Source organism: Alligator sinensis, unplaced genomic scaffold, assembly GCF_000455745.1.
Source record: "Alligator sinensis unplaced genomic scaffold, ASM45574v1 scaffold730_1, whole genome shotgun sequence".
Lineage (NCBI taxonomy): Eukaryota > Metazoa > Chordata > Crocodylia > Alligatoridae > Alligator > Alligator sinensis.
The window spans coordinates 1276895-1304844 of NW_005842027.1; the positions used below are offsets into that span (position 1 = coordinate 1276895).

At 40.4% G+C, this 27950-nt stretch overlaps 1 protein-coding gene across 1 annotated transcript in view; it reads left to right on the forward strand.

Moving 5' to 3' along the window:
* ERBB4 (erb-b2 receptor tyrosine kinase 4) overlaps positions 1 to 27950 on the forward strand; it is an 819609-nt gene that overhangs the window by 561182 nt on the left and 230477 nt on the right. Inside the window, exons 16-17 of the mRNA XM_025202487.1 lie at positions 5441 to 5485; positions 5608 to 5682. Of these exons, the coding sequence (XP_025058272.1) occupies positions 5441 to 5485; positions 5608 to 5682 (120 nt within the window). The remainder of the gene's footprint in view (positions 1 to 5440; positions 5486 to 5607; positions 5683 to 27950) is intronic.

A 27950-nucleotide genomic window follows, 5' to 3' on the forward strand; every position in this document is an offset into this window, starting at 1 on the left:
GGGGGTTACAAGAAATAATGGCCACAAGCTAGCAGAGAGCAGATTTAGATTGGACATTAGGAAGAACTTCTTCACAGTTCGAGTGGCCAGGGTCTGGAACGGGCTCCCAAGGGAGGTGGTGCTCTCCCCTACCCTGGGGGTCTTCAAGAGGAGGTTAGATGAGTATCTAGCTTGGGTCATTTAGACCCTGCACTCTTTCCTGCCTATGCAGGGGGTCGGACTCAATGATCTATTGAGGTCCCTTCTGACCCTAACATCTATGAATCTATGAATCTATAAGTCTGGTTAGTGGAAAACATCTCGTATCAGCCCTTTTAAAAATCTGGATGATCTCAAATATCCCATTCTAATATTTCTACATACATTTTATGCCATCTAAAATGTTCTTCTATCACTCTGTAATTATGTTAAACTGTGATGGTCATAGTGAATGCCCCAGATGTCTGTTTTTATGCATCGTCCATTGTCTTGCCATCATTATCAGGCTCACACTGAATGAGCCTGGACAGAGAAAAGGAATCATTTAGTTTTCTTCTCCCTGCCTGCCTCCACCCTTCACCCTCTCCATTCAATCCAGAATTTTCCAGGTTTACAGCCTTCCTCTTAGAAATGAGTGTTTAAATTCCCACACTCAGCATGACCCCTGAAAAAGGAGGGAGCTGGGGTGGTGGTAAGGGAAAATAGGAAGGAATAAAGTAGTGATGGGATTGCTGTCTGGATATTTGGCCCACTACTGAATTGATTTAAAGAAATTACATCATACTCTGTCTAGTATGTCTTTTATTTGGTTTCCTAGATCAATTGCTGGAACAAAACTGACACCCCAGCAGTACAGCAAAAATATCTGTCAAAAAGTGTTGAGCTGCTGCAGAGTACCAAATTACATGCAGCATGTTATCACTCCTGTAGCACTGCTCTTTTAGGATCAGGATATTTGCCGAAACAGACCATCAAATCTTGTTTATTGTTTCTAGCAGTAACCAATCTCTGATGCGGCAGAGGAAGGCAAACATCCCCTCTCACCTCTTGCCCATAAAGAACCCGACAAATGCCTCCATGGCAACTGCCAGTGGTCAGTTTACCCACTGAAGCGTGAGATGTGATTACCCCATCTTAGCAGGTATAATTACAAATACTATTAATGGTCATAACATTATCCAGCCTGTTTAATCTTCTTACACTGAGCAAGAGAACTATCTAGGAGTGACTTACTAGATGTATTTTGATGCTTCCAGTGCTATTGGCATAGCAGCCCCATAAAATACATCTGTTAACTGAAGCCAATTTGGAGCCATTCTGAAGCACATGAGACAGGGATCTTGTTTAGTTCATGAGAGCTCTGAAGGCTCTTGGCACATCTTCCTAGTCAACTATCCCAAGTGGAATGTTTCCACAGAAATAAAACTAAAAGATGTAGAAAGGTTGTGATGATCAGCGTCCTCATCAGGAGAGGGGGACAGAAAATCTCACTGGACATCTCTACTTGCCAAAGAAAGTCATTTGCACTGCTAAACATGTAAAGGAAATTTCCTAAGCATCTGCCCAGGCCTATCCCTCTTAACTGAGAGTAAAAAAAACATGGTTCTCTACTGGAACACATTCAGCTGGCAAAGGGGTTGCAGTCCTTTCACTCCAGAACTTTGAGTATGAAACATTTCCCAAGTCAAAATGAACAGTATGACCTCAGAGGCAATAAGCTCATGTGCTGTCAAATAAGGGAGCGGAGCAAATTACAAAACCAAACCGCTTTGTAATAAATAACAGTTGTTGTTTTATTATGATAAATTATTTTAATGGAGTTGGGCTGAGTAGCCCCACCAATAGCTCAGGGCTCTATAGGTCTAAGCCCTCCACAAGCATTGAGTGTTTTCAATCTAATTGAGAGCATCCCTGTACTCTAGGCTCCCAGGGGTCCTCTGCTGTTTGCAGTTATTGGCACAGCATAGCACAGTGTCTGCAGTTGACTTATGCTTTAGTTTAACTTTTTAGTCCTACAGCACATGTAGCTTTCTCTATTTCTGAGCTTTGCAAGAGGAAAATCTTGTGCATTTTTAATTGAACCTAATTTTCTTATTTTGCTACATATTTTACAAGGAGTGCTGTACCCTCACATGGTCCAAACTCAGGAAGGCAAAAGCATTTCCTTTGCCAACTTTGCAAGCTTTCAGGAGAGTGCCTTGAGCAGTGATTTTGACTGTGAGAGTGGCTACTCCCTTGTTCCCATTTGTCCAGCCACTTCTTGCTACTTTTACCTGCTCTGGCTACTGCTAGTTGTTATAGATCTTTTCTCTCTGAGGAAGAGGGGACTCCAAACCCTTGTGTGTATAGATCCTTTCCACTTCTTAATCTAACTTCCTCATCTTTAAATATATTTTCCTTGGTTCAGGTAAACTTGACGCCTTAACTCAGCAGTCAGAAATAAATGGCTGAGCCCATTATGTCCATGCATGCCCTTATTGATGTCACAGCAATTTGGTGTAAGCATCACACTGCTTGTGAAGATATGATGTAGGATCAGGACCTTTCTTCACAGACGTATCCAGACTTTGATGACCATATTATCACCCTCTATGGGAAATTCCTCTCTTTGAATGGATTGATTTATGTAATTGTATAATCAGTTTTTTTCTGTTTGATTTTTTTTCCTGTTGGTGTTATGACATATGGGGATGACAAAGAGTTCATTGCATGACGTTTGACAAGAAAATGACATTCTATATATTGGGAGTGGTAAAAGACTTGCCTCTCAGCCGTATTTCTTTGTTCCTAAGAGAGTTTAGAAAAAAGATAGCTTTAGGAAGGGACGGTTGTTTCTATTTTCATATTGTATTAACCTATTCATTTCTTTCAGAAACCTTAAACCCTGTGTTGGCTTCCAAATACACTATTTCTTTAAACATTTCTTTATCTACAGTTACCTCATTAACAAACAAATATATTTATCGATTAACAAATTTATTTACAGGGAGAGGCTGCAAAGAGAAATAGCATCCAGATCCCAAATGCCTCAGAGATGATGATTCTGGGTGTGAGTGGAGTACCCTATGCTTTTATTTTTTTTTGCCATTATTATGCTTGTTCTCTTATGTGTCCTGTATTTGCTAAAACCTTTTTGGAAAAATCTGAAACCAAGGCAGTCTTTCTAGAATAGAAATGAATGGAATTTCATACTGAAAATCAGAATGTTCTGAATAAAGTTACTGAGGGCCAAAATTTGCTGTCCTTTCTCACAGTGTGTTGTACCTTATTTCTGAGATATATTGACTTTTTTATTCAAGTAGACTTGAGGTAAAAGGTACTATTCAGCAATAGTAAGCATGACAAAATAGGTCCATACATAGAGTTTTATGTGGAACTGGGAAATCCACAGACAAGGATATTGTACAACTAAAAGGCAATTTCTTTCTAGGCACAGGTAAGGTCCAAAAGGCCAATAAAAGGGTTTTCCTGGGTTCAAGTCCTATTCATCAGAAGCCAAAGACAATAAATGTAACAGAGAGGTAAAATAACCCCAAGCAAATTGGCTCTTCATTATGTTAACCTGCCAGCTATGTGAACTAGTAACGGTTCTCAGGCCTCTAATTTCAAAACGGCTTTCTATTATTATTATTATTATTATTATTATTATTATTATTATTATTAATTTATTTATTCATTGCAAGACTGAACTCAGCTTCTTTTTACATGCTAGAGAACAGAAGCTTTGAACAACTTTTTAGCCCCATTTATTACTGAACTGGCTTTCTAGGAACTGCTGAGAGTGCCATGTAAGGAAGAAAAGTTACAGATATGGCTGACACTAAATCAGAATACAAACCCTTAAAGTCAAAGGGAGCTAAAATTTCAAAAGTGCATGTCAAGATTTTTCTATGTTATATTCCATGAACTGTATTTAAATCCACGCCACCTACTATACAATGTCTTGTCGCTGAAGCACAGAATATATCTGTTCTATCCTTGTATATAATGCTGCCTGAGTTCATTTTTTGAAGCAGCTTTTACGATCTATTTCTGTTAGTCTGTCCTGGCATTTTATGCAAATATAAGAATATAAGTAAACAAACAAGAGCCAGGATATGATCTTATGCTGCTCTTGCCAAAGACAATTCATTAAACTTAGACATCAGTGGATCATTAGTATTGTTATTTTAACTGCAACACAAGTTAATGAAAGGTAAATGATGGTGAAATGGAGTCACGCTATCATGAGGGCATATTTAAAGTCTTTCAAATCTGTATGGAATCTGCTTTTATCAAAAATGCACTGAAACATTTGGGTTAAAGAGAAATATTAGACATGCATTTCCTCTTGGCTCTTTAAAAGTCCCAGCCTAAATTAAAGTGCATCAATGAAAGCTGATACTGGAAAAAATACAGTGACCTGAACTATAGTCAATGGGCATACTGGCCAGGGTTCTTAAAACATTTCAGTGTTTATGTTAAGGGCCTAAATAAACTGATTTTCATAAGTGCTAAGAACTCCAAAGCTCCCAGTAGTTTCATTAAGAGCTGCTGGGTGTTCAGCACTTACAAAGATCTGGTTGTTTGTGATCTTAGACTCGTTCACCTCCTGCTGAAAATCTTGGTCACCATTTTAAACTATAACTGACTTGCCATAACTGGTTCACCCCTCCTTATCCAACCAAGCTTCTCTGACATTCTTCAAAGCATGATTCTAATAAAGCCAGTCTTCCCTTTCTGGCTGCTCTACTTGGACTGGATCCTCTGGGGCTAAAGAAGGAAGTACCACAATCTCATAAATAGTTGCTGATAGAGACCAGTGGATTTGGTGTGTGATGATTTAATGGAAAGTCATTCCATAGTTCTTGCCACCTTTGGCAAGCTTTCTTTTTCATTGGCTTGGGCATTTAGGAAAGATGAAGCTACAAAACAAGAAGTGGTAGTCCCTCTCATACCCTGTCCATTTCCACCGTGATCTAATCTCCTCCAGTTCCAGGATTGGAGGGGATGACAGGGCCCAAAAAGGTTTCTTCAATGACCCTGAATATGTGTAAGGTACAGTATGAATAATAATAATAATAATAAAACCAACTTTTCCACATAGCTCCTATAGATTGTAAGCAATGCAAATGAACAACAGCTTTTGCTCACTAATTGGTGGTTTGATGTTTTAAACAATGTCCAAAAAAAGCAACTATATTGTCAAGCCTCCCACGTAAGCAGGTGAAACCTGCCTTAAGTATTGTTCAAGACAAGACCGGTCCAACCTTGGAATGTTATTTGTGCTGCTATTATTGTTCTCTTCTGTCTGTACTTTGTGTCACAAGCTGTAATTTCATGGTGACTTTGGTTTCTTCTGAGAATTATAATTAAGAGTGTGGCACATGGGGGTGGGGAGGGGATTCCTTTTTTTCTGTCTGTAAATAACAGAACTTTCTCTCTCTTTCTTCCCCTGTTTTTCAAATTATATTTGCTGCAGGTGCATAGGTCCACGTATTGAGGACTGCATCGGCCTGATGGATAGGTACTTGCTAAGTGATCACTCCCCTTGTTCTCCTTCCATATTCCATGTGTGGGCAAGGGTGCATGTGTGTGCATGTTCCTGTGAATGGTGAATGATATTTTCTGTTCTGTAATTGCCTGCAGGTGTAGAGGTCCCGCTAGTCATGACTGCATTTACTATCCATGGACACGCCAGTCCACTTTACCACAATATGCTAGGTAACATCCACCATCTTTCCATTATCTACCTAAGATTCTTCCCCATTTGCCATAGGAGTGGTGTACTAACCAGTTTGGTCAAATATATAAATTGGAGGGTGTATAAGGCATCCTCAGTAGCCAGGTAAACAAACAGCTTGCTTCTTAATTTGAAAGTCATCTGGCTATGCCATTAAGAGGCCCATTTTTGCTGAGGTTGAAGTTAACTAAATGGTGATTTTTAAATTTTTCACAGAAAAAAACCCAAACTAAATCTGAATGAAAAATTCCATTCAATTTTGAACTGAAGATTTTCACTGTGGTGTTGTTTATGAAGGAAAAAAATGAAACAAAATGAAAAAGTTACTCTTTAATGTTTTTGTCAATAAAGAAAAAGCTTCAGCAGAACTGCCTCCAAGGAATATCTCCGTTTATACAAAACTGCATTTGTCCTCCTAAACAACCCCTCAAAATATCTGAACTATTTCTGCCACTAGATTTTTAAGCTAGTATTAGAAAGTGTCACCTGAAAATGAAGAATCCAAACTATGCTTGACTCGATTTTGGTGCATAGAATTGCATGCTTCATAGCCAAGTCAATTTTATGTAGGAAGAATTTACAAATGTTTAAAATGAAATTGTTTCTTTATGTTTACTTACGTTATATCCAATTCATATTCTTTGATTTTTTTCTTTTTATATTCAAACTGGTTAGTAGGGCCTCCAGGTACTTGGGTTATTGCCATGGGCTAAAAGTTTATGGGGATTTTATCCTTTCAACGAACATCACCTCATAAAGCATTTTAGCTGGTTTTCCTTCATCTCAGAAAATGCATATAAAAAAGCTCAGATAAGCCTAAATTAAAAAAAAAAAAAAAAAGGTTTCAATGCCTCAGGGTTGTTTATTCAACAAAAATCCTTATTACTTAGCTGTTGAGTGATACAGTGGTTAGACATGAGAGAGTATTCTAAGTACATAAGCAGAATATATTTCTTAAATAGTTTAGATAGGATCAGTTATGCCTAGGTTCAAAATTCAGCAGCGATAATGGGAAGATTTTTTTTTTCTTCAAGATTGATTTTGAATGCTTCAATTTTGGATGCTCATCCCGAGACAAATAGGGACTAATTTTCAGATATTCCACATGCTCAAATTTTAAAATGTAAACCACTCAGAGATCTCTCAGACTGGGCTCCCTAAAAACCAGATGTCCAAAGTCAGCAGTCATTTTTTAAAATATTGGCTTCACTGACTTCGGTAGGTTTTGATTCTAGTCTTTAGGCCACAAATGAGTAAAATGTATTAGTTTTAAAGGTTTTAGCAGGACTACAAACTTAAAGGTAAGAACATGCTTAAGTGCTTTGTTGAATGTTAAATGTAAGAATAGTATGAGTAACACTTTAGGAAGAATATTACATTCTTTGTACTAGCAGTAACAGGAAGACAGCTATTATATAATTACATTGCACTCATAGTTTTAATGTTTTCTGTGATTTCTGGTCTTCTTACTGGGGGTTTTTGCATGCTTGGTGATGTTAGTATGATAGGGAAATAATGTATCTTACTCCATACAGTATTTAATTTAGGTTGAGCAGTTTTTTCAGGCAACTTTGAATTCAGAATGTGGCATTTTTGTCCTGATAATAATTTAAGTATCAAAGGACACAATCCAGTATCCATTGATGTCAATAGAAAGACTCCCCGCTAATCTTACCAGCTGTTAGACCAGACTCTACACTTTAGTGGCAAATGAGTAATTAGATATGTAACTCCAGAATGTGGAGGCATTTGCTAGAAAGCTATCGGGCTTCACGATCTTAATCACGCAGTCCATTAGCAGGTTCTTTTTATTTTGTATGTGGATCAGCGCTTCTATCTCTGAGTCTGTGATCTAGCGTCAAGTCAGTTAAAGCAAACTACTGAGGGAGGTGAAAAATAAAGTAGATGATTTAATCCACTTAAATGAGGCATATCCTACACCATTCAGTATTGGTAGTGAACGGCTGCTCAATTATAGAACCTGGGAAACCACTTCAAAGAAAGGATAGTTCCCTTAGATCTGACAGAAATTTCTAGTTTTAGCTTTGGAGAATATGTGAAAACTATTGCAGTGTAAACTTGATTAAATATTAGTACATGTGTATTTTGTTACTTTCAAAGCAATGAAAGAACTGCTAGGGCCATTTGACAATTTAGGCTTATTACATTATGCAAGTTTCTGTTTTTATTGACAAAAAGTTGCTTTTGTTAAAGGTAAAAATAAGCAAAACTGCATTGGCAAAATGCTACTTTTTCTGATTAATGGGTTGAGACCCAAAATGTTTCTATTTCTTTCACTTTAAGTAGGTGCCCTTTTCATATATCTCTAGCTATCTTCCATGTACCAGATGTCTGAATATTTATTCAGGTTATTAATGGCTTATTTGTGCCTTCACATTAACATTAATAAGCACTGATTGAGGAGCAAAGTATTCCATTGTTTCAATAAGCAAGAGGTGATGACAGAGTTCTAAATGCAAACAAATGAAGCATTTTCATTTTCTTCACCTGTTTTTTTCTCTTCATATCAGTGTTGTTTTTCTTTTCAGTTTTGCAGATTGTTTTTGCCATGATCCATTGGCCTTAAGGCTTTTGCACGAGCCTGGTAGGGTAGCAGAGGAATTTTTACTGTCATGTTTAATAAAGATAAATCAGACATACTACACTGCTTGTTTTCAAAATGACCGGTGAAATTTCAAACACATCTTTTTTTTTTTTTTTTGCTTGTATTTAATCCCTCTATATGCTGAGAGAAGCATTTTCATGCCACATATTATATTCCCTTTGTATGGGGACTTTTAGTTTCAACATCTCTGAATTCAACTGCATACAAGGGAATGTAGGAAACATTGATGTCCTTTATAAAATCAGAAGCATTTTACCCCTTTCCTATAGACCAGTTGATATGTCTACAAACACCTGTTAGGTTGCTTGTCATATATATATAAATACACTTACCCTTTGTTCCTTTGGGACCCAAATGCATTTTCAGTACGTTAAATTAATCCTTAAAAGGATTTCACCATATTGTTAACTACCAGAAAAAGTTCAAACCATAAAGGGAGTAAATGTCTCCTTAACCTAACCAGTAAAAGCTTTCAGAACTCATGGGAGAAATGAGTGCTACTTTTATTTGTGGGTAGTTGCCAATTTCAGCTACTGCAATTATAGCAGCTATATTACTGTTGTTATAGAAATGCTATAAAAAAAACATAGGCATCAGAGTTACATAAAAAACATAAGTGCCATATCAGGTCAGACCAGTGGTTTCATCTAGCCTGGTATCCTGTCTCCAGCAGTGCCAGGAGTGGATGCTATAGAAGGAAAGCATTGAGACATACAGTAAAATCTCTGTTATCTGGCATCCCCAGGGTAAGGCGAGTTGCCAGTTATGTAAAAATTCTGGTTATCTGAAACCCCTCAGCAGGGGTTTTCAGATAGTGCGGAGCAGGGAAGGTGGCAGCTCCACCCCTTGACAGGACCCCCGTCCCCTGATCAACATCTGGGGACCTGAGCCCTAACCCCTGACCTTTGCCATCAGAAGTCCCTCCCCTTGCCTCCTGGAAGTACTCCATTTGGGAGGGGATGTATGTCATCTTGGAACCAGAAAAAAAAACAAATCATATGCTAAAAGTCAAACGCCTACTGTAGCATATTTTTTACAAAAATATTTTTGTCATGATTTGTGTTTGTGTGTTGTATATAGCGCTTGTTGCATAATAACTCAAAAATAAAGTCTTACTGTTGCATATTGTGTGGGGGGTATGGGAGGTGGTTGGGGGGTTTGTGAGAGGTTGTGGCTATGTGGGGGGGCAATAGAGTATGTTGGAGTTTGTGTATATCTGGGGGGTTGTGGCGGCAGGCTGAGGACCTCCCACACACTCCCCCCATGTTACACAACCCCTGCCACTGGCAGCAGCAGCATTCAGGGTGCTCGTGGCCCATGCAGGCACTGCCACCCAGTGGCACGTGGCTCTGGCCAGTATTGCACAGGGTGGCAAGGAGCACATCCGGGCCGGTCCACCTCTATTGTGCAGGGCTCCACACAGTGCACATGCAGCTCCCAGCATTTGTGCACTTGCACAGTACAGCTGGTTGCCTTCTCTACTCCCTGCCGTGCAGGTCCTGGGACTGCCAGGAAGCAAGGCGTAGGGCTCCCCTCCACTTCCATCAGAGTCCCAGGACCTGCACAGCAGGGAACAGCAAAGGCAGCCAGCTCCATTATGCAGTTTCCTTTGGTGGTACATGAGTGCTGGGAGCTACACATGTGCTGTAGGGAGTTCCACACAATAGAGGCAGGCCAGCCTGGCTGCACTCCTTGCCACCATGGCCAGAGCCACACACTGGCAGGCGGCAGCACCTTCCCAGGCCATGAGCACCCCAAGCGCCCACTGCCTGCTGCTGCTGCTGCCACCGGCACAGGCTGTGTGCCATGGGGGTGGGGAGTGTGTGGGGGATTCCAACACCCCCCCCCCCATACCCTACCCACCTGAGCTCCATGCTCCTGCTATCCCCCTGGGCATGAGCTCCATGCTGCTGCCAGCCCCAGCCCCATGCTCTCCATTCCTGCCCAGATGCAGCTCCCCCCACTGCTTCCCTACCTGGTGCCCAAAGTGAGGGGGTGCCAGGGACGCTGACCAGGTCTCCAACAGCAAATGTAGCAGTGGGAGCAGCAGCCCTACCTGGCTTAAGCCAGGCCCTTCCACCCACAGAGGTGGGAGCGAAGCGCATGGCCTGGGCAAGGTACAGTTAGCTGGTATGCACCCACAGGCCGAATGAAATTGCCTCATTGGCCAGATTCAGCCTGCAGGCCAGATTTTGCCTGACTCCTGACCTATCACAATGATATCTGATTCATAAATTGTAATTCATGTGTTGCACTGACTCAGTTGTATATCTTAGAGTAGATCCTCAGACTGGTTCATCTGAGTTGTTTGGGAGTTACCAAACATGATGTCTGTTCACACCCTGATGACACAAAAGTGTAAGCAACTAGATTCACCTTGCCGACTGAGAAATTCCCAAGAAAGGTTATGTTCTTAGTTGGCAGAGAATTGGGGTGAAGCTATGCATTTTATTAGATCATACTAAGCTCACTTAAAACATGAGCATCAGCATGTTAACTATTGTTAAATGATCTCTGAGCCTCTCAAAAGCTATTCCACCTCAGACAAGGGGTAACTGTGAGCTAGGCTACCTAACTCATGTTAAGGGAAGTTCAGTCAGCTTCATAGAGGTGAAATGGGGAATTTGCAGTCCCTCAGCATCCCAGAATGCACAGCTCCCAGCCCCCAAACACCACCCCTTAGGCAGTGATAGAACCCAGGTGTCCTGGCTCTTAGCCACACCCCTACTAGCCAGCCCTCTAGTGGCAAGTCATAGCTGTGCTTGCAAAAAACAGTATTAACCCTTAACATACAAATACTCACAGCCTCTTCTAATTTGAATGCCCCTTAACCTTCCACAAGTGTAGTATGGTCTAAGAGTAACATGTAACTTCACCCTTGACATAGCGTGTTCCCAGAACTTTGGCATAGGGAACATATCAGGGAAAGTAAAAAGAGGGTCATGGTCAGAGTGCCACTGTTCTCTGGCTTTTCTCAGGTTGCAAACAGGCCCAGCCAACAGTGTTGCTTTCTCTAACTACCTACTAAGTTTTGGTTTCAAGTTTTTACCATCATGGCTGGATCTAAGATTTTGAAAAGGAATGTGCATACAGTGTGATGTATCATTTCAAATCACATGACACATTTTTCTTCAGTTAAAGAGAAACTAGAAGCTGTACTGTTGTGCTAGGGGCCTAAAGCTATAATATTCAGTTTAAGATCAAAGCAAAAACAAATATAACTTGATTGGGATGTTTGTCAGCTTGCTCCAGGACCATGCCAGGGCTCAAATTGGCCCCCACACAGTCCCTGGAGCCAGCCAACAATCAGCTGCTTGTCGACTGGCAGGAACTGTGCTGGGGCCAGTTTGAGCCCCATTGTTGTCCTGAAACTGCTGATGATCAGCTGATCATTAGCCACCTCCAGGGACCTCACAAGGGCTAGTTGTAGATCCTAGTGCTGTCTTAACCCATTCATTTTTTGTGTTATAATTTTATGGCTGGGTTTTCCTTTTTTCCACCAAAAATTCCATGAATGTGCGACTTAACTACTGCTTTTTTCCCTTTTTGCCACCATTAATTCCATGAATGTGCGACTTAACTACTGCTTAAAATGTGATTAAAAAACTAATTCTGCTACAGCCTTATTCTTGGAGATTACCCTACAGTGCTAGGCACTGTACAAACAGAACAAATGGGCAATATATCTCAAAAATAGCTTACAAAATCTACTGATTAAAAGGAGACCTTATGGGTAATTTAAAGAAGGAGGAAGAGAATATATCTGCCACCTTGTTGCAATAAATACCCAATAATATAGATTTGGTCTTTCTGCACTTAGAAATTGTCTATTTAATTCACTTATTGAAACTAGACTCTCAATAAAACTCAGTAACATTCAGCTTAAAATCTGGGGACAGCATTTTCACCAAGTTTCAGATGCAAGATGATTTTTCACTAAGTTTTCAGTGTTTCAACTTTGATATGACATATTCAAGCAATTATTAAAAGGAGAATGCTGTAAGTAACAGATGAGTCTGCTATCTTTGTGGTATAGCAATGATCATAAAACTGAAGATGTAATGAGTGAAAAGGGGGGAAGAAACAGCATCTTAATAGTTCCCTGAATGATCTGATGTCTGTATTGATTTACATCCTAAGTAAATGTACTTCACGTTCCCTTTTAACTAACAGAAACTAATTAGCCAGGGCCCCCCATTGTGAAGTAGTTACATAAAACGATGTGTAGATATTAACTCAAATTAGAATCTCCTCATACTTTCTTCCTATTAACAAAGCACATTCTCCCAACTAATCATCCCTTCACAAACAAAAAGGTTGTTGTTTTTTTTTACATTGTGTATGTATACAAGAGCGACTTAACAGTAAACCCTTTGTAATGCAAGCAAATCCTTTCATAGCTGTTTTATACCCCCTACATAGTATGGTTTCATTAGAATTTCACAGCAACTCAGTAGCATAGGAAACACGATAGGGAAAGCCATCTCTTCTAAACTATGTGTTTTTATTTTTTATGATACTCTGTTCTATTGCTTTGAGTAAAGCATTCCATATGTTCCAGTTATTTATAGAATAATTACAGTCACTCCTGGAAGGGTAAAAAAAATCATTTCCCATAAAATAAGATAGGATAAAATAATGGGGAAAGTCAGATTTATTTAGGAATAAATATAAACTAAAGTATAAACCTACTCTTGGATTAGTAAAGTATGCCACTCCTGAGAGACTTTTTAATACAGAGGTTTCTGATGTGATATCAAAGGGAACAGATTGTTTTTTAAGAATTGAGAAAGAATAGAGAAAAAATATGTATTTTTGGCTCTGACTGGGGATTATATTGTTTGAATTCACACTTTAACATTTTAGAAATAAGCAGAATGACAGACAAATCCATATCTTGGATACGGATAACTGGATTCTGTTTTTGACTGTGCCTCTGCAATGTGACTTTAAGCAAGTCAGTTCCCTTTTTGTGCCTTTTTAAAATCTCCTATCCTTTCTCTCTCTCTCTCATGGTGGATCCATGTAGACTTTCACTGTGGGTGCATCTACACGTGCAATTAATGCACATAAACTCTGGAGCTTATTGCTCCAGAATTTTTTGCTCCTAGGTTCACTGTTTGAAAGTATGCCCAGGAGCAATTAGCTCCAGAGCAATCAACTCTGTAATTTATTCATGTGCAGAACAGGGAGCTGGGTCAGAGCAGCCCCAGCTGGCCGGAGGCCCTAGGGATCAGCCTGCCAGCCCAGGGCTGCCCGCCTTAGCATCATGTGCTCTAGCCAGTCTGGGCAGTGTCTACACATGCACTTCGGAGTTTTTTACTCCACAGCAGGATAGCACTTGTAAACTCTGGAGCTTATTGCTCCAGAATTTTTTGCTCCTAGGTTCACTGTTTGAAAGTATGCCCAGGAGCAATTAGCTCCAGAGCAATCAACTCTGTAATTTATTCATGTGCAGAACAGGGAGCTGGGTCAGAGCAGCCCCAGCTGGCCGGAGGCCCTAGGGATCAGCCTGCCAGCCCAGGGCTGCCCGCCTTAGCATCATGTGCTCTAGCCAGTCTGGGCAGTGTCTACACATGCACTTCGGAGTTTTTTACTCCACAGCAGGATAGCACTTGTAGTATCAGGATAGTATTTACAAGTACTATCCTGCTGCAGAGTAAATTAGTTTACTGCAGCCTAATAACTACGCATGTGTGGACACGAGACCTTTACTGTGCAGCTAACTAGTCAACTGCACAGTAAATGTCTCATGTAGACATTCCCTCACACAATGGGGGTCTGATGTTGAATGTAGGTTCTAGGTGATACCACAGTATCAATAATAAATAATAAGTTTGGAAAGATGTTTACATACATGTACTCTATATACATGTGTATGTATGGCACCCCACTGGCTTTAGCAGTTCAAATCAAGGGTGGAAACAGAACTACTGGATCTTCTACTCTAAGGAGGTGCTATTGCAAGTTGTCTGAGAAAGGAAGGGGAAGTGCCACATGTATAGTGGTATCTGCCATTGAGCTGCCTGGAGGAAGGAGTGATCTGTTCTGCATCTTCATTGTACTGTAAGGGGGCTGGGGTGGTGTGAGCACCAAGATGCGTGGTTAACAGCTTCAAGGTTGCAAGTTTGAGCCCTTAGCAGAAGCATTCATGGTACACCCGTGTCAGATTCCAACAAATCTGCAAATTCTGCTAAATATGTTGTCATGCAAAGAAGGAAAGGATCATACTGATGCTCCTATAAATAAGTGTATTCACTCAGAATGAAACAAACTTGACACTAGAGATAGTAAGGTTTACATTTGTGGTAAAATTGTAGTGAAGTACACTGAATATCCTGAAGTAGTTCAGGTCTTTCATTATTATTTCTCCTACAGTAATTCAGGACTTTTATTAGTCTTTCTCCTATGTAGAATTTCTCTTGACATGTGTATATGGCAAGCTTACTGACCAGGCAGTGTGCAAATGCACTACTGCCCAGGTTGGAAATAGAGTAGCATTGTCCACATAGAGTTGGAGGTAATGATTTGAGATACTGATTAACTCCATTGAAAATAATTGTTGCTTAGAAGTCAGAATTTCTTCCAATAAATTATATACATAACAATATTTCTTCCAATAAATATTTCTTCCAATAAATTATATACATAACAATTCTGGTGATAATACATTTCTATACATTATAAAATTGTTCTTTGAGGAAAGTGTTTTATCTTTGCAACAAATACACTATACATCTCTCTACACTTCCTTGAGTTAATTTTGTTGCCTCAACTGAGAATTTAAGTTTAATATTGCTATACATTATTTATTTATTTATTATTAAAAATACATTTGTAGAATTTTAAAAATACGTAAGAAACAGAATTGCTTAAACCTCAGTGAATAGTTTCTTAATGCATTAATCCTTTACATTCAACAATTTGAGCCCAAGTTTGTAGTCTTACTCCTGTTTTGCCTAAAGAAAGCTTCAGCATTTGCCTTTATATTTTGACTATATACGTTACTAACTAGTATTCTTAATGTAGAAATATAGCCAACACTATGTTCACTGTGCTCATAGCTTTCCCATTTTGATCCATCAAAAGATAAAGAAGGTACAACCTTCACATACAAAGCTTTATTTAAATAAAAATATCTTATTAACATAGCTCTGTCATAGGCATTCAAAGGGTCAAGTCTGTTTGGTTAGGTCTAGTGGAAGATATCTAATCTTAATCCATATCATTTAGTACAGTACAGAGATTACCCTTTAAGTATATTCTCCGCTCACCACTACCTCTTGAAATAGTTTTGTAAGAATTTCTGACTGCATTAGCCTGGCTGTTTTAAAATCAAATATAATTTCCTTGGAAAATCAAGCCTGGTACATTTAGAGGTTAATATATAATGGAAATGAGAATGAATCTTTTGCAACCTGCAGTTTACACTATCCTGTTAATTCTTCCTACCTTCAAGCTATTTTATTCTGTAGTTATTTGCCAGAAATTTTTTTTACCAGCAGATAAAAAAATAATATATAATTTATCACTTGACTGCATCTTCCTTTTGTGTTATATAAGTGGACACACCAGATTTTTTGATTGCTAAACAAGACACTACAGTCACAAAGACATGAGGCCTGCAAATATGTAACCATAAAATAATAACATCTTATTATAAATTCCAACGAATTAACAAATCTCAGTACCTGTGAAGCTAATTGTGCAATCCTGAACTACAGCAATTACCAACGATTGCAGCATTACCACAAACACCAGCCATTGTGCAGATATAGAACATTAGTAAATCAAGCCATGATGTTGAATTATTTTCTGTTATTGTATTTTTTCTGTCATGCTGTAAAGTGAAGTAACATGCTGGAAAAATACCATATAAGTTATCTGTAGCTTTGGGCTTTTGAGCAAGAGTCACAAATAACCTAATTTGAGCTGAAAGGGTCGTCCAGCTCTAAACTACTCATTTCATATGCAACACCCTACCTGTATAGGACCAATTAAACTTTTTTTATATCCTTTTTCCAGATTGCATAGGCTATTTTCCTCCTCTCTACCCTTGTTATCACTACAGTGGGAAAAGTCCACTAAGAATGTAGACTGAACTGTACAGTCATCAACGTAATGCTAGATATTCAAAAATCACTCAATATTAGCCTAACTCAAGTACTCAACAGAAGCTGAGTTAAACCAATGCTTACCATTATCATAAATCCCACCCATACTCCTCTCCAGGAGGCTTTCATAGCATTTAGTAGCAGGCGGCTTTTGACTATGCTGTGCTGTGGCCAGGCAGTGGGGAGAAGTGATTGCAGCAGCAGCAATGGATGGCCCACCTCAGACCCAAGCTGGGTCATTCAGATCCACCTCTGTAAAATCATTGCCCACAGCTGATATAGATCTTCAAAAAGAATAAATTTGGGAAATGTAATTAATAAAGTTAAGACTAGTAATGATTAACGGTCAAGAAGATTGTGAGTTCATTGATGCAGGTAAAATATTGGATACTAAGCAAAATTACTCAGAGATCTTTCGTCTGTAAAACTGAATTGTTTATTGCATATGAAGATTTTATGAAAAATGTCCAGGTTTTCCTTTTCCAGTGGGCCAGAATGTGACCTCCTGGTGCAATGCTGGGATCAAAAGAACTGATATGATCCTTGGATCTATGACCAGGGAAATAATGACTAGGAGGTGATACTAAGTCTGCATTTGGCATTGCTGAGATTAATATTGGAAAAAAAATCCCTAGTTTTTGGATCCGTAATTCAAGAAGGATGTTGATAAATTGCAGGAGGTTCAAAGAGGTCCAAGAATGATTAAGGGATTGGGAAATATTCCTAATAGTGAAAGTTCCAAGAGGTCTATGTAATTATTTTTCAAAAAGTTTAAGGGGTGACTTGATTTGAGTTCATAAATGATTAAATAGGGAACAGAAAATTAATTACTTCACTTTAGCAAACAAAAGCTGACTATACACCTGCTCAGAGGTGAGTGGAGGGGGGTGCGTTTTAATTCAATTGGTTCCTGGAGAGCCGCTTTAATTAAAAAGCCTCATCATCATGTGCATTAAGGGCCCCCACCCCCTCCCCAAGTTTCAAAATGGTCACGGGATGCTTTAGCTAAAGCTCATTCAATGATGTTTAGTTAAAGTGCCCCCACGGCCCTTCTAAAACATGGTAGGGGGGCTTAATACACGTGATGAACAGGCGATACTGGTATGTTGTAATTAGAACATGGAGCAGACTTGGTTAATTGTGATCATTAGAACACTTGAGTAATCGAGTCTGCTCTGACATATTCTAAATAGAATGCGAACCAGCTTGTCTATAGGCAGTCAAAAGTAAAACAGGATCCTACAGCTGGAAGTGGAAGCCAGGTAAATTCAGACTAGGAACAGGACATACATTTTTAAAATGGAACTGTTGACCAAATGTTGTATTAGATTCTCTCTCTGACATGACTGAAGATTCTTCTAAAATATATGCTCCACCTGGTATTCAGCACTCAGCTGCAGCAGCCCAGCAATGCAGACTCCCAGAGGCTGTGCCTCACTCCCTCCCTCTCCCTACGCTGGGTGAGGAGCTATGCCTCCTGAGGCAAAAGTGCACTCAACCCCCTCCCTTCTATACATTACTGGACACAGGGCTGCCTGGCTTCCATGGCTGGGCTGTGCCTGTCATAGCAAAGATGCCTGGGAGAGAGGATATACATTTTGGAATCCCCTTTAAGTCATCATTCAGAGTGGGTGCCCTACTCGCCCCCTCAAGTTTTGCTCCTGATCAAAATATATCTAGTCTGGCCCTACAATCTGTGATACCCGATATAGATATATGTGTGTACCAAGTTCTGGCTGGAGTCAGATTTTAGCTCACTTGTTCCAGATAGCATCACAAGGTTCTCTATTTGAGTTTCAGCTGTGGCAGTAGTTTTTAAGGAATATACTCGGCAAACCCAGTAACTCTCCCTCCCACTGGTTTCAAGGAGTGTTAGCTAATGCCAGTCACAAGTAGCCATTCATGCCATCAATATTGTGATGAAATATACTGTATCTACTTGATTAAAAGATGACTCTTCTCCCTATTTAACATGATCGGTAAAACCCCTCATCTTAGAGTGGAGTAGGAGGTGGCAGGAGGCAGGCAGCTGCTGTGGCTCCAGCTCCAGCCCTAATCCTAGGTCAGGGCTGGAACTGCAGCTGCTGTCAGCCCCCTGCCACTTCTGCTCCACCCACCATTCCTCCCCTGCAGCCTCGGTCCCTGGCTGCATCCAGTCACCCCCCCCCATCTCTCCCCCGTCTTCCCTGCCTCAGTTCCCCTTACCTTTGTTCAGGTGCCACCAAGCTCTGTCCTTGCTGCAGCCTGGACTATGGAGCATGGTCCCAGTCAACCTGTGTAGCAGCAGTGCTGGCTCCACACTGCTGCTATGGGGCCAGGCTGGAGCCATGCTCAGTGCCTCAGGCTGCAGCAGGTATGGAGCCTTCTGGCACTGTAACAAAGTGGGAGTATGGAGGAGCAGGCAGGTGGGAAATGGAGAAAGTAAGTGTCAGGGATTTGAGGCTGCAGAGGGCAGAAGCAGTGTGAAGGAGAGAAAAGAGGTTTGGAGGAAGGGGGCAGGGGCCTGAGGCAGTAGGAGGTAGGTACAAGGTGGGTTAAATAGGGGGAGGCAGGTGGCAGGGGCAAACTGCATGCCTCCCCTACCACCTCCATACTGCCTTCCCCCTAGTTCCTGTCCTGCACTGCTCCTTCCACCACCTTTTGCCATACTGCCTTCCCCAGCATCTCCTACAACTGTCCCTTATTGCCTCCTCTACCACCCCCGACTGCCTGTCCTCTTACTGCCTTGCCCACTGCCTACCCCATTACTGCACCCCCACCTGACCTACTGTGTGCCCACTCACTGCCTTACTGCTGCCTGCCCCCCCACCTCTCCCATTACTGCCCCCCTCATCACCTGTGTCCTCACTGCTTGCAGTAGTTGGGGGGGGGGTAGACCAATTTAATGGTCCAATAATTAGATTCTATACATGGAAAAATATAATAAATTTATACATTTTATGTGTATAGAATCTTATTACAAGGGGCATCTTAAATTCAGGGTCATCTTAGGTTTGGGTAAATTTAAATATATTTAATTGTTAGGCCAGCTGTGTTACTTCTGATTTTTCAAAATAAGCCACAGGTAGGTAAACAAGAACCTGAACCAAATCCCATCTTTTTAAAAATAAAATCAGGCTATCAGTCATCTGAATAAGACCTTTATTTGCCCTGAACAATTAATGTATATACTTTAGGGAGAAAACGTCATACTTAATATTATATTAATTACAATGGGGGCATAAATATTGTATGAATTACAAGGAAGGGAGGGGGCCAGGGGGCCATTTTTGTTTATGAATCTAAATTAGGAGAAGAAAATTAAGAGGGCATAGTTTATCTTTATCTAGGATCTTATGTTTTATTTATTTTGGACTGTTCTTCTGTAATTTTTTCTTATTCTTTTTCTTTCTAAGGTTTCATTGCTTTGGAGTGCTATTTGACATTAGCCAGTAGAGCTGTTTGTTTAGTGTTGTGAAACTATTTGCAGTTAGTGCAACATGCACAAAGGCCCCAAATGACATAGATTTACCCAAAGATGCATGTCGTCTGCAAAATATGTATAATGTTTTGTTTATATGTAACCTTTGGATATTGTCAGGGGAGTTTCCTTAAGGGCATACTGTAATTTTGACAAACGCCTCACATTATTTTTCAATCTGAGCTACATTTTTAACCAAATCATCTCAATACACTAGCGAGCAAGCTCCCTTCCAGATATGTCAGCTATTCAATCCAAAAGATAATGCAGATAATCATTTTTGTAGTCATTCAAGGTTGAGCAGGTCATTAAACAGACACAAAAAGGTTGCAGGATAAAATGAAAAACAGGGGTTAGCAGATCCTTACTGAGTTTCATTAGCAGAAGTGTACATGTGAGTTTGCATTATCAGTTCACTCTAGCATGTCCCCAGCTAATGATAGTCTTCCCTTATTACTTTCAAGATCACAACATGTATATGAAAAATTAAGAACAAATTCACATGTAGTCATGAGACCAGAGGTCAGATTTTGGTTTTAAAAGGTTGAATGGTCTAAGTCAGGGCTGTCCAATTGGTGGTCCATAGGCTTTATGTGGTAACCAAGGGATTAACACATGGTACCCAGGCTCTTGGTCTGCATGCTGTTCCCCCCACTTCTCTTGCTGCTTGTGCCTTCTTCTGAGGGAGAAGATAAATGAAATATAGCAATAGAGAAATAGAAGTAAGCAAATGAACAAAGGAAACATTTTACTTATTTACCAATGACCATCTTAGTAGGTAGTCAGAGTGACATATTTAAGATAGTTGAATTAGAATAATGAGGTTGCTTCAGCCTCTGAAGAACATGTTAGTCTTGAATTATTCTACCTTGGTTAGGATTTCTGGATCTGCTGTTTCTGTTCACTTAAGTCCAACAGGCATTTTTAACTAACAGACATATCCTAAAGCTCTTTGCATAGAAAATAATTGAATTGTAGTGCTGCTGTGTCTTAAACAAAGGATTCTGGAAAATGTTTTAGATATTCACCGCAGACTGAACAGACACATGACTACCCGTGTGGAAAAGGAAAATAGCATGAGGTATTAATTATTGTTATTTTACTACAGAGATGTCAAACATATGGCCTGTGGGACAGATCCCCACTATATGACTTCCAGTGCTGCCCCTGGGGCTCAGTTGACCTGGACCAGCCCTACGGGTAGGGCCCAGAATGCAAGCTGCATGCAGCACCTGCCCCAGGAACTCCTGGATACAGGCACATAAACCAGTCAGATCAACACCTAAACTCCACAAGTGTTTAAGGGCAGAACTGTTCTTATTGGAAGTGAACTGAAAAGAATTGAGATTTATGGAAGAATTAATTGCAGAGGGGGAGATCACTTGGCAAAAAAGGAGAGAAGGGACAATTCAAGAGTAGGAGATGAACTATAAAAGCAAGATGAGGAAGCAAGAGTGATGTTCAGAAAGCAGGAGGAAAACAAAGGGAAGACAAGCTTCAGGCAGTTCAAACTAAGAGTAAGGAATATCTGATTAACAGGAACAGTGATTAACCATTTGAATACTCATAGACATGATGGGTTTTCCATCCCATTAATTTTTTTAATTATATATTTTGTACATTATATGCTTTACCTCACTCAATCAAACTTTATGAATTTGATGCAGAAATTCCTCAGTGAGTTTCTGTGGCCAGCATGAGATCAGTATACATGATCATAAGTGTCTCTGCTGGTCTGTCGTATGTCATATGAAAATGATTCTGTGGGAAGGAAAAACATTAGGCAGATATTTTAGGTGCTTGCGTAGGTTGGTAGGAAGAAACAAACAGGGTGGAGAAGGAGATAAATTCTACCCTGGCAATTCCGGAGGTGGTTCAAGCGCCTTCATTGAACACCTTCAAGATGAAACTGGATGCTTATCTTGCTGGGATCCTATGACCCCAGCTGACTTCCTGCCCTTTGGGCGGGGGGCTGGACTCGATGATCTTCCGAGGTCCCTTCCCGCCCTGATGTCTATGAAATCTATGAATTCAACAATGTAATGTTGAAGTCCTTTTATATGCTGTGTATATAGCTCTCATAAGTGAAAATGTGAATGATATAGAAGCTCTGTATGCCTGACTAGCAAATGAAGCAAAGAAAATCAGACTACAAGTGAATATGAATAAAGCACAATATCTGCTGGTAAATAGGACAGCAGTAAATCAGGGATCTCACGTAACAATAAATAACACAAATTTTATCTAGTGACCCACTTCAAGTATTTAGACTTTGACATGGTATAGAATGGGAATATAAAGGAAGAAATTACACGAAGAAGGAAGCAGGAAATAGAGCATTGCACAAACTCTGTCATCCAAGTTAATCCCAAGGAAAAGTAAACAAGTTGATAGTCAGGCCATGTATAACCTATGGCAGTCAAACCATGGTTCTCTTACAAGCAAATGAGATGCTCTTAAATCATTTTGAAAGAAAGATTCTGTGGAAAATCTTTGGTGCGGAAGTATGATACCATAACACAAAAATGGGACATAAGAATGAAAAATAAGTTATATCAATTGTACAAAGACCAAACCTGGCACAGGAGAACAAATAACAATGACTACAGTGGCTGAGCCACTTGAAAGAATGGAAGGAATCCAAATACCAAAGAAAGTGCTCTTTGTGGAAAAAAGACCAGACCGCCTGGATGACCAAGGCAAAATTGGCTAGATACCTGCAGAAGTTTAATGTGATCAGCTAGAGAATGAAGGCACACAACAGATGACAATGGATGAAGACAGTGGAGGCAGGCAAGGGTCTCTAAGGCCAGATCTGTCTTCTACATATCCAATATGGGCCTGATCCAAAACCTTTTGAAATCAGTAGGAGTCCTTTTATTGGTATGGTATAGGTTTTGGCTCAGGCCTTGTATTCCATAAATAAATTATCACTCTACCTGCCCCTTCTGATTTTCTGGAGAAGAAAAACAAGTATTGCCACATCAAAAGTAGGCCAGTAGGCATTAATGTGCATGATCTCAGTCACTGTAAGAATAATAGATGAAGAAAAGATTGAAAACATAATATTCTAGCTTTAAAAATCCTCATCGCTTGTAGATGTCATATGGGATATTTTTCTGTCTAGTGACAATGACATGCTTTGCATGCAAATGAGCTAGATATCAACAAAATACTGTGTCCCCGCCCCCCCGCCACGCTCCCCCTCCCTTGCAGTACTATGTGAATTGGCTCTGTTCTGACTTTTGAAGTCATCTAATTTCTCAGAATCCAGTTTCAGAACATCTGCAGGTTTATATCATCTTTTAATCAACATCTTTTGAAAGTGAAAAGGTTTATATCATCTTTTAATCAACATCTTTTCCTCTCAGCTAGGAGAACTCCAATTGAGGGAAGGTTGATACTTATTTAGAGAAGAAAAGAGGAAAGATGTATCAGTAGCTTTAGTTACCTTTTTGCTAAATTGAGATTTCCAAGCTTCTTCATAATTCTACTCCCTTGGGCACTGAAAATTCACTCTGAAATCTGTCCTTCCATACATTTTAAAAATAAGATTTGAAGTTAATGACCTTTGATGTGAGAGGGGGTGGGGGCTTCATTTGGTCTTTCTCCCTGGTTTTATGATCGTGATTTTACTTTCTTGCTAGGCATTTGCTCAAAGCTTATATAGCTATGGATGTCGCAGGCATGAACAGCCACATAGTGCAGCAATCTGGCTGGTTTGTTTTTGTTTTTGTTTTTGTTTTTTCAGTGACCAAAATAGATTTCTGAGTTACCATCTCCTGGATAAATAGAGGTGACTTCTACAATATGTGCAGTGAATTTTGGAATTTTCTTCCCATTTAGAGACTTGGGAGAAGGGAAGTTGCTTTACTTGGTGATATACATTGGGTTGAGCCAATCCTCACTTCAAAATAGTCCTTATTAAGATAATTGCACCGGAGTCTTGACTTCTTTGATGACTGTGCTAATCATGGACACCAGGCATTTTAAAAAATCAGTCATTTCACATCACAATTACAAGTACAGTAAAAGGTTGTAGTGTAGGCAGCCATAGAATGATTTCTTCCCAGATCACACAGCAAATGTTTGGCAGGGTTGTGTATAAAAATCAGATATCCTGACCATAACAGGGGGTCTTGTCTCTGTTACTGGGAAGAGACTGAGGGACAGAGCCAAAGGTTGAAGTTCCTTTAAGAGTAGGACCTTCTGAGCCAGAAGGAATGAGAAATCAGTGAAGGTGGGTGAAGAGATGCATCTGGTGTCAATCTGTGGACTCACCCCTACTAGAAGCTGCAAGCCTCTAATGAGAGCCTTCTGTGCTAGCCAGGTGACCAACAAAGACAAAGGGCCAGGGAGGCATAAAGACTGGTCCCAGAAAGTGAGCAAGGGGGCAAAGCACATTTGGGGAGTCGGAAGGGACTGCCTCCATGAGGAAGAGGGGATATACCCTCAGCAGAAAAATAAGGTCCCTGAATAGATGTAGAGTGGAAGAAGTAGGGAGCTCAGCTGCAGTAAGCTGGATGCATTTATTTTCATCTTTTGGGCCTGGGTGGACTGGTGGGAGAAGTTTTGTGTTCTGGACTTTGTTTGCAACCCACACTGGGAAGGCAGTTCTGGACACAAATGGTTAAACTCTTGTTGATAACCAGTGGACCAGGTGTGGCTATAAGGGGAGATGAGGAGAGTGCATGGAAGACCACCAAGGAAATTTGACTCTGCAGTGATTGACCCTGGAAGGGCCATGACCCCACATCAGAATAGAGTGTACTTGCTCCAAGGCTCTGACAGAGCAATGAAGGCAGAGAGCCTGCAGGCCTGGCCTAAGGGTTAATCTGTCAGTTAGAAGAGCCAAAGGCTCCAGGTTTGAGACTTAGGAAGGGCTGGGCTGGAACAGGACTGTTGGCTGGGGGCAACAAGAGACCTTGAGACCAGAGAAGCTGAGGCCTTGGAAAGGAGCCTGAACTAAACCAGTTGGTAATGGAGACTTAAATAAGACAAGGCAGACAGGGATGGTAACACCTGGTCTGACCTCCATGCCCCTTTTATCCTATGGGATGAGGCAACCTCTCTGATTCATTCAACAACAAGGCATGGCAGGAAAGTAAAGGAAGGGGAGTGCAGGACCAGCTGTGGACCAAACTCCAGTTACCTGCTGGTGGCATCCTATAACACTGATATATAGCCACTGCCCTATTCCCCGGTCTGAGTGCCCTAACTGTCCCTACTACCTCATCCAAAGATTATGAACTCTTCAATCTGAAAAGTTGGACTGGAACACCTGGAAAAATGAGGTTTCTAGTAAGCCTGGAAATGACAAGAGACAAATCTGTTGTTTTGCTAGTGAGACATTTCTAGTTATAGAACACAGGCAGTGAAAGGCAACATGGAAGTGGACATTATTTGTAAACACCAAAATTAATTCATTTGTTTTTTACTTTGGAGTGAAGGTTTATTGAGCTAAATAGGTGCATCTATTCCTTACAAACATGGCAATTTTTAGTAATTTAAGGGTACCCTTAATTATGCCCCCCCCTCTTATTTTGACACCATCTGGTGCAAAGGCATGGATTAAGAAACAGAACTAAAAATTCTGTGTAATACCATTGTTCACTGAGATCTCTTTTCATATAAAGCCATGGGGGAAAAAAAGAAGACTGAGAAAATTAAATCAGTCACATGCTTTTGTTTTGAAGATAATCAAATCTGACCACAGCAAGGAAATTCAGGTTTAAGGTTAAAAATCCATTACAATATGATTCTATATTGACTGATAGTATAAGCATTCTTGAAGATGACCTATATATTATGCACATGGTGGAATTATTCGGCCTATCATGGTACAGGTAATAACACTTTGTGAGCCTTGTATTTGTTTAAATCAAGCTCTTAATTTTATTTCTCTTAATCAAATGCGATTTTCTAATGAATGGTATAATTTGTGTAGGGCACTTGGATAGGCTTCTGCTCTTGTAATATAATAGTGATAATCCCCAAAGTAGCATCAGGCATAATGAAAAATTAATACTGTATGCCTTGTTCTGCATCCATCTCAGATTCTCCTTGATGGTTGAGCAGTGGATAAGTTTATGCCCTCCTATGCTGCACACAGATAAATTTTGTATATGAGAAGTAGGTAGATTACACATTCAGACATATCAGACAGTATTCTGGCCATTTTGAGGCATTTATTGGACAACAGAGGAGCACCAATGCATGTTTAATACTAACTGTTACTATCACTTGTAATAGAACTGAACAAGAAAATGCACCTTGACATTTTATCCACATACACAAACACCTTATAGAGATAGATAGATAGATATTCAATATTCAAACATATATATATATATTTATTTATTTGTTTATTTATTTATTTAAAGTCATCTTGGACTGATGTACCCTGCATAAAGCTTAGGTTAGACCTCAAATGTGTATCCTAAATATGAATCAGTACAAGAAAGTGGCTTAATTAAACAATGATTTTTCAACCTCTTGTTTAAGTGAACAACTATGAAAATCCCTGGATAATTTGGAGGATCAGAAATGTGATGGGATATCAGTCAACAGAGATCAGGCGCATCTTTGGTCTCCTCTGTTCATTTTCCTTCATTTTTGTCTTCTGTCATTATGAATCCTCCTAATCCTTAGTCCCCCTGTCCCCACCCAAGTGAGTAACCCCTTTGACTTCACTGGGACTACTCACATGAATGAAGATATGGGGGCACATATGCATTACACATGCAATTAATGTGAAGCAATAAACTCTGAAGTTTATTGCCCCTGGGTGTGCCCTTTGAATGTGCACCTAGGAGCATAAAATCTGGAGCAATTAACTCCAGAGTTTATTGTCATTTGCATGTCCACCCAGGATTGCAGCACACTGAGCCAGGTCAGAGGAGACCCAGCTGGCAGGGGGCCTGGGGTGCCAGCCTGTCAGTCTGGGGCTACTGCCCCCTAGCTCAACATGCTGTAGAGGGGCTGGCTGGGGCATGAGGAGGCTAGATGAACACCTTGCCAGGGTCGTTTGACCCCAGTACTCTTTCCTGCCACAGCAGGGTTTCGGACTAGATGATCTGCTCAGGTCCCTTCCGAACCTACCAACTATGAAACTATGAAAGGTGCTTCAGTACAGGGCTATCTGGCAGGCAGCCCCCTCACTGAAACCCCCTCTTGCCCCAGCCAGCCAGGGCAGCACCTACACAGTGCTGCTGATTAGTTTTTTACGCTGCAGCAGGATAGTACTTGTATTTACAGGTACTATCTTGCTCCGGAGTAAAAAAAATTACTCCAGCTTAATTGGGGCACATTTGTAGATGATGAGATGTTTAACACAGCTAATTAATCTACTGCACTGTAAACATCTTAAGTAGATGCACCCTAGGAGTAATAGGAAGAGCCCAAAGGGAACTAAGATGGACATTACTTCCTAGCATTGATTCCCAGAAATTTAAAATATAAAGCAAAGAAGGCACTACCTTTGATGGAAGGAATTCTAGAGGAGCATATGGCAACCTTTCAGAGCTTTAGGCTGGAGGAGCCCAGCTTGGTTCAAGGCAGGCCAGTCTTCCAGCTCAGCCACTGCTGCTTCTTACAGCTGCCTGCTGTCCAGCCCCAGTGTAGTTCCTCACCACCCAATGTGGGTGTGGGCATAGACCAAGCTTCCTGCTACTAGAACACCACCAGAGCCCTCATCTCCACAGGCCCATAGATTGTGTTGCTGACACTAGAATAGAGGATTCCAATCTAGTACCAACCTGGTAGTCCCAGCCACTCCTGACCCTTAAAAAAGCTGAAAGAGCCCTACATAATACTACAGCTGAGACTAGAGTCCAGTGTTCATTAGTAAAATGCACCTTATTAAATCTCTTTTGTGCTTCTTAATCGTCCTGAATGATCATTCTCCAGGAGACTCCAAAAACAATGAAGGCTCCCAGTACAAAAAAACAAAGGACATAGATCCATGCATCATAGATTCATAGATTCATAGATGTTAGGGTCGGAAGGGACCTCAATAGATCATTGAGTCCGACCCCCTGCATAGGCAGG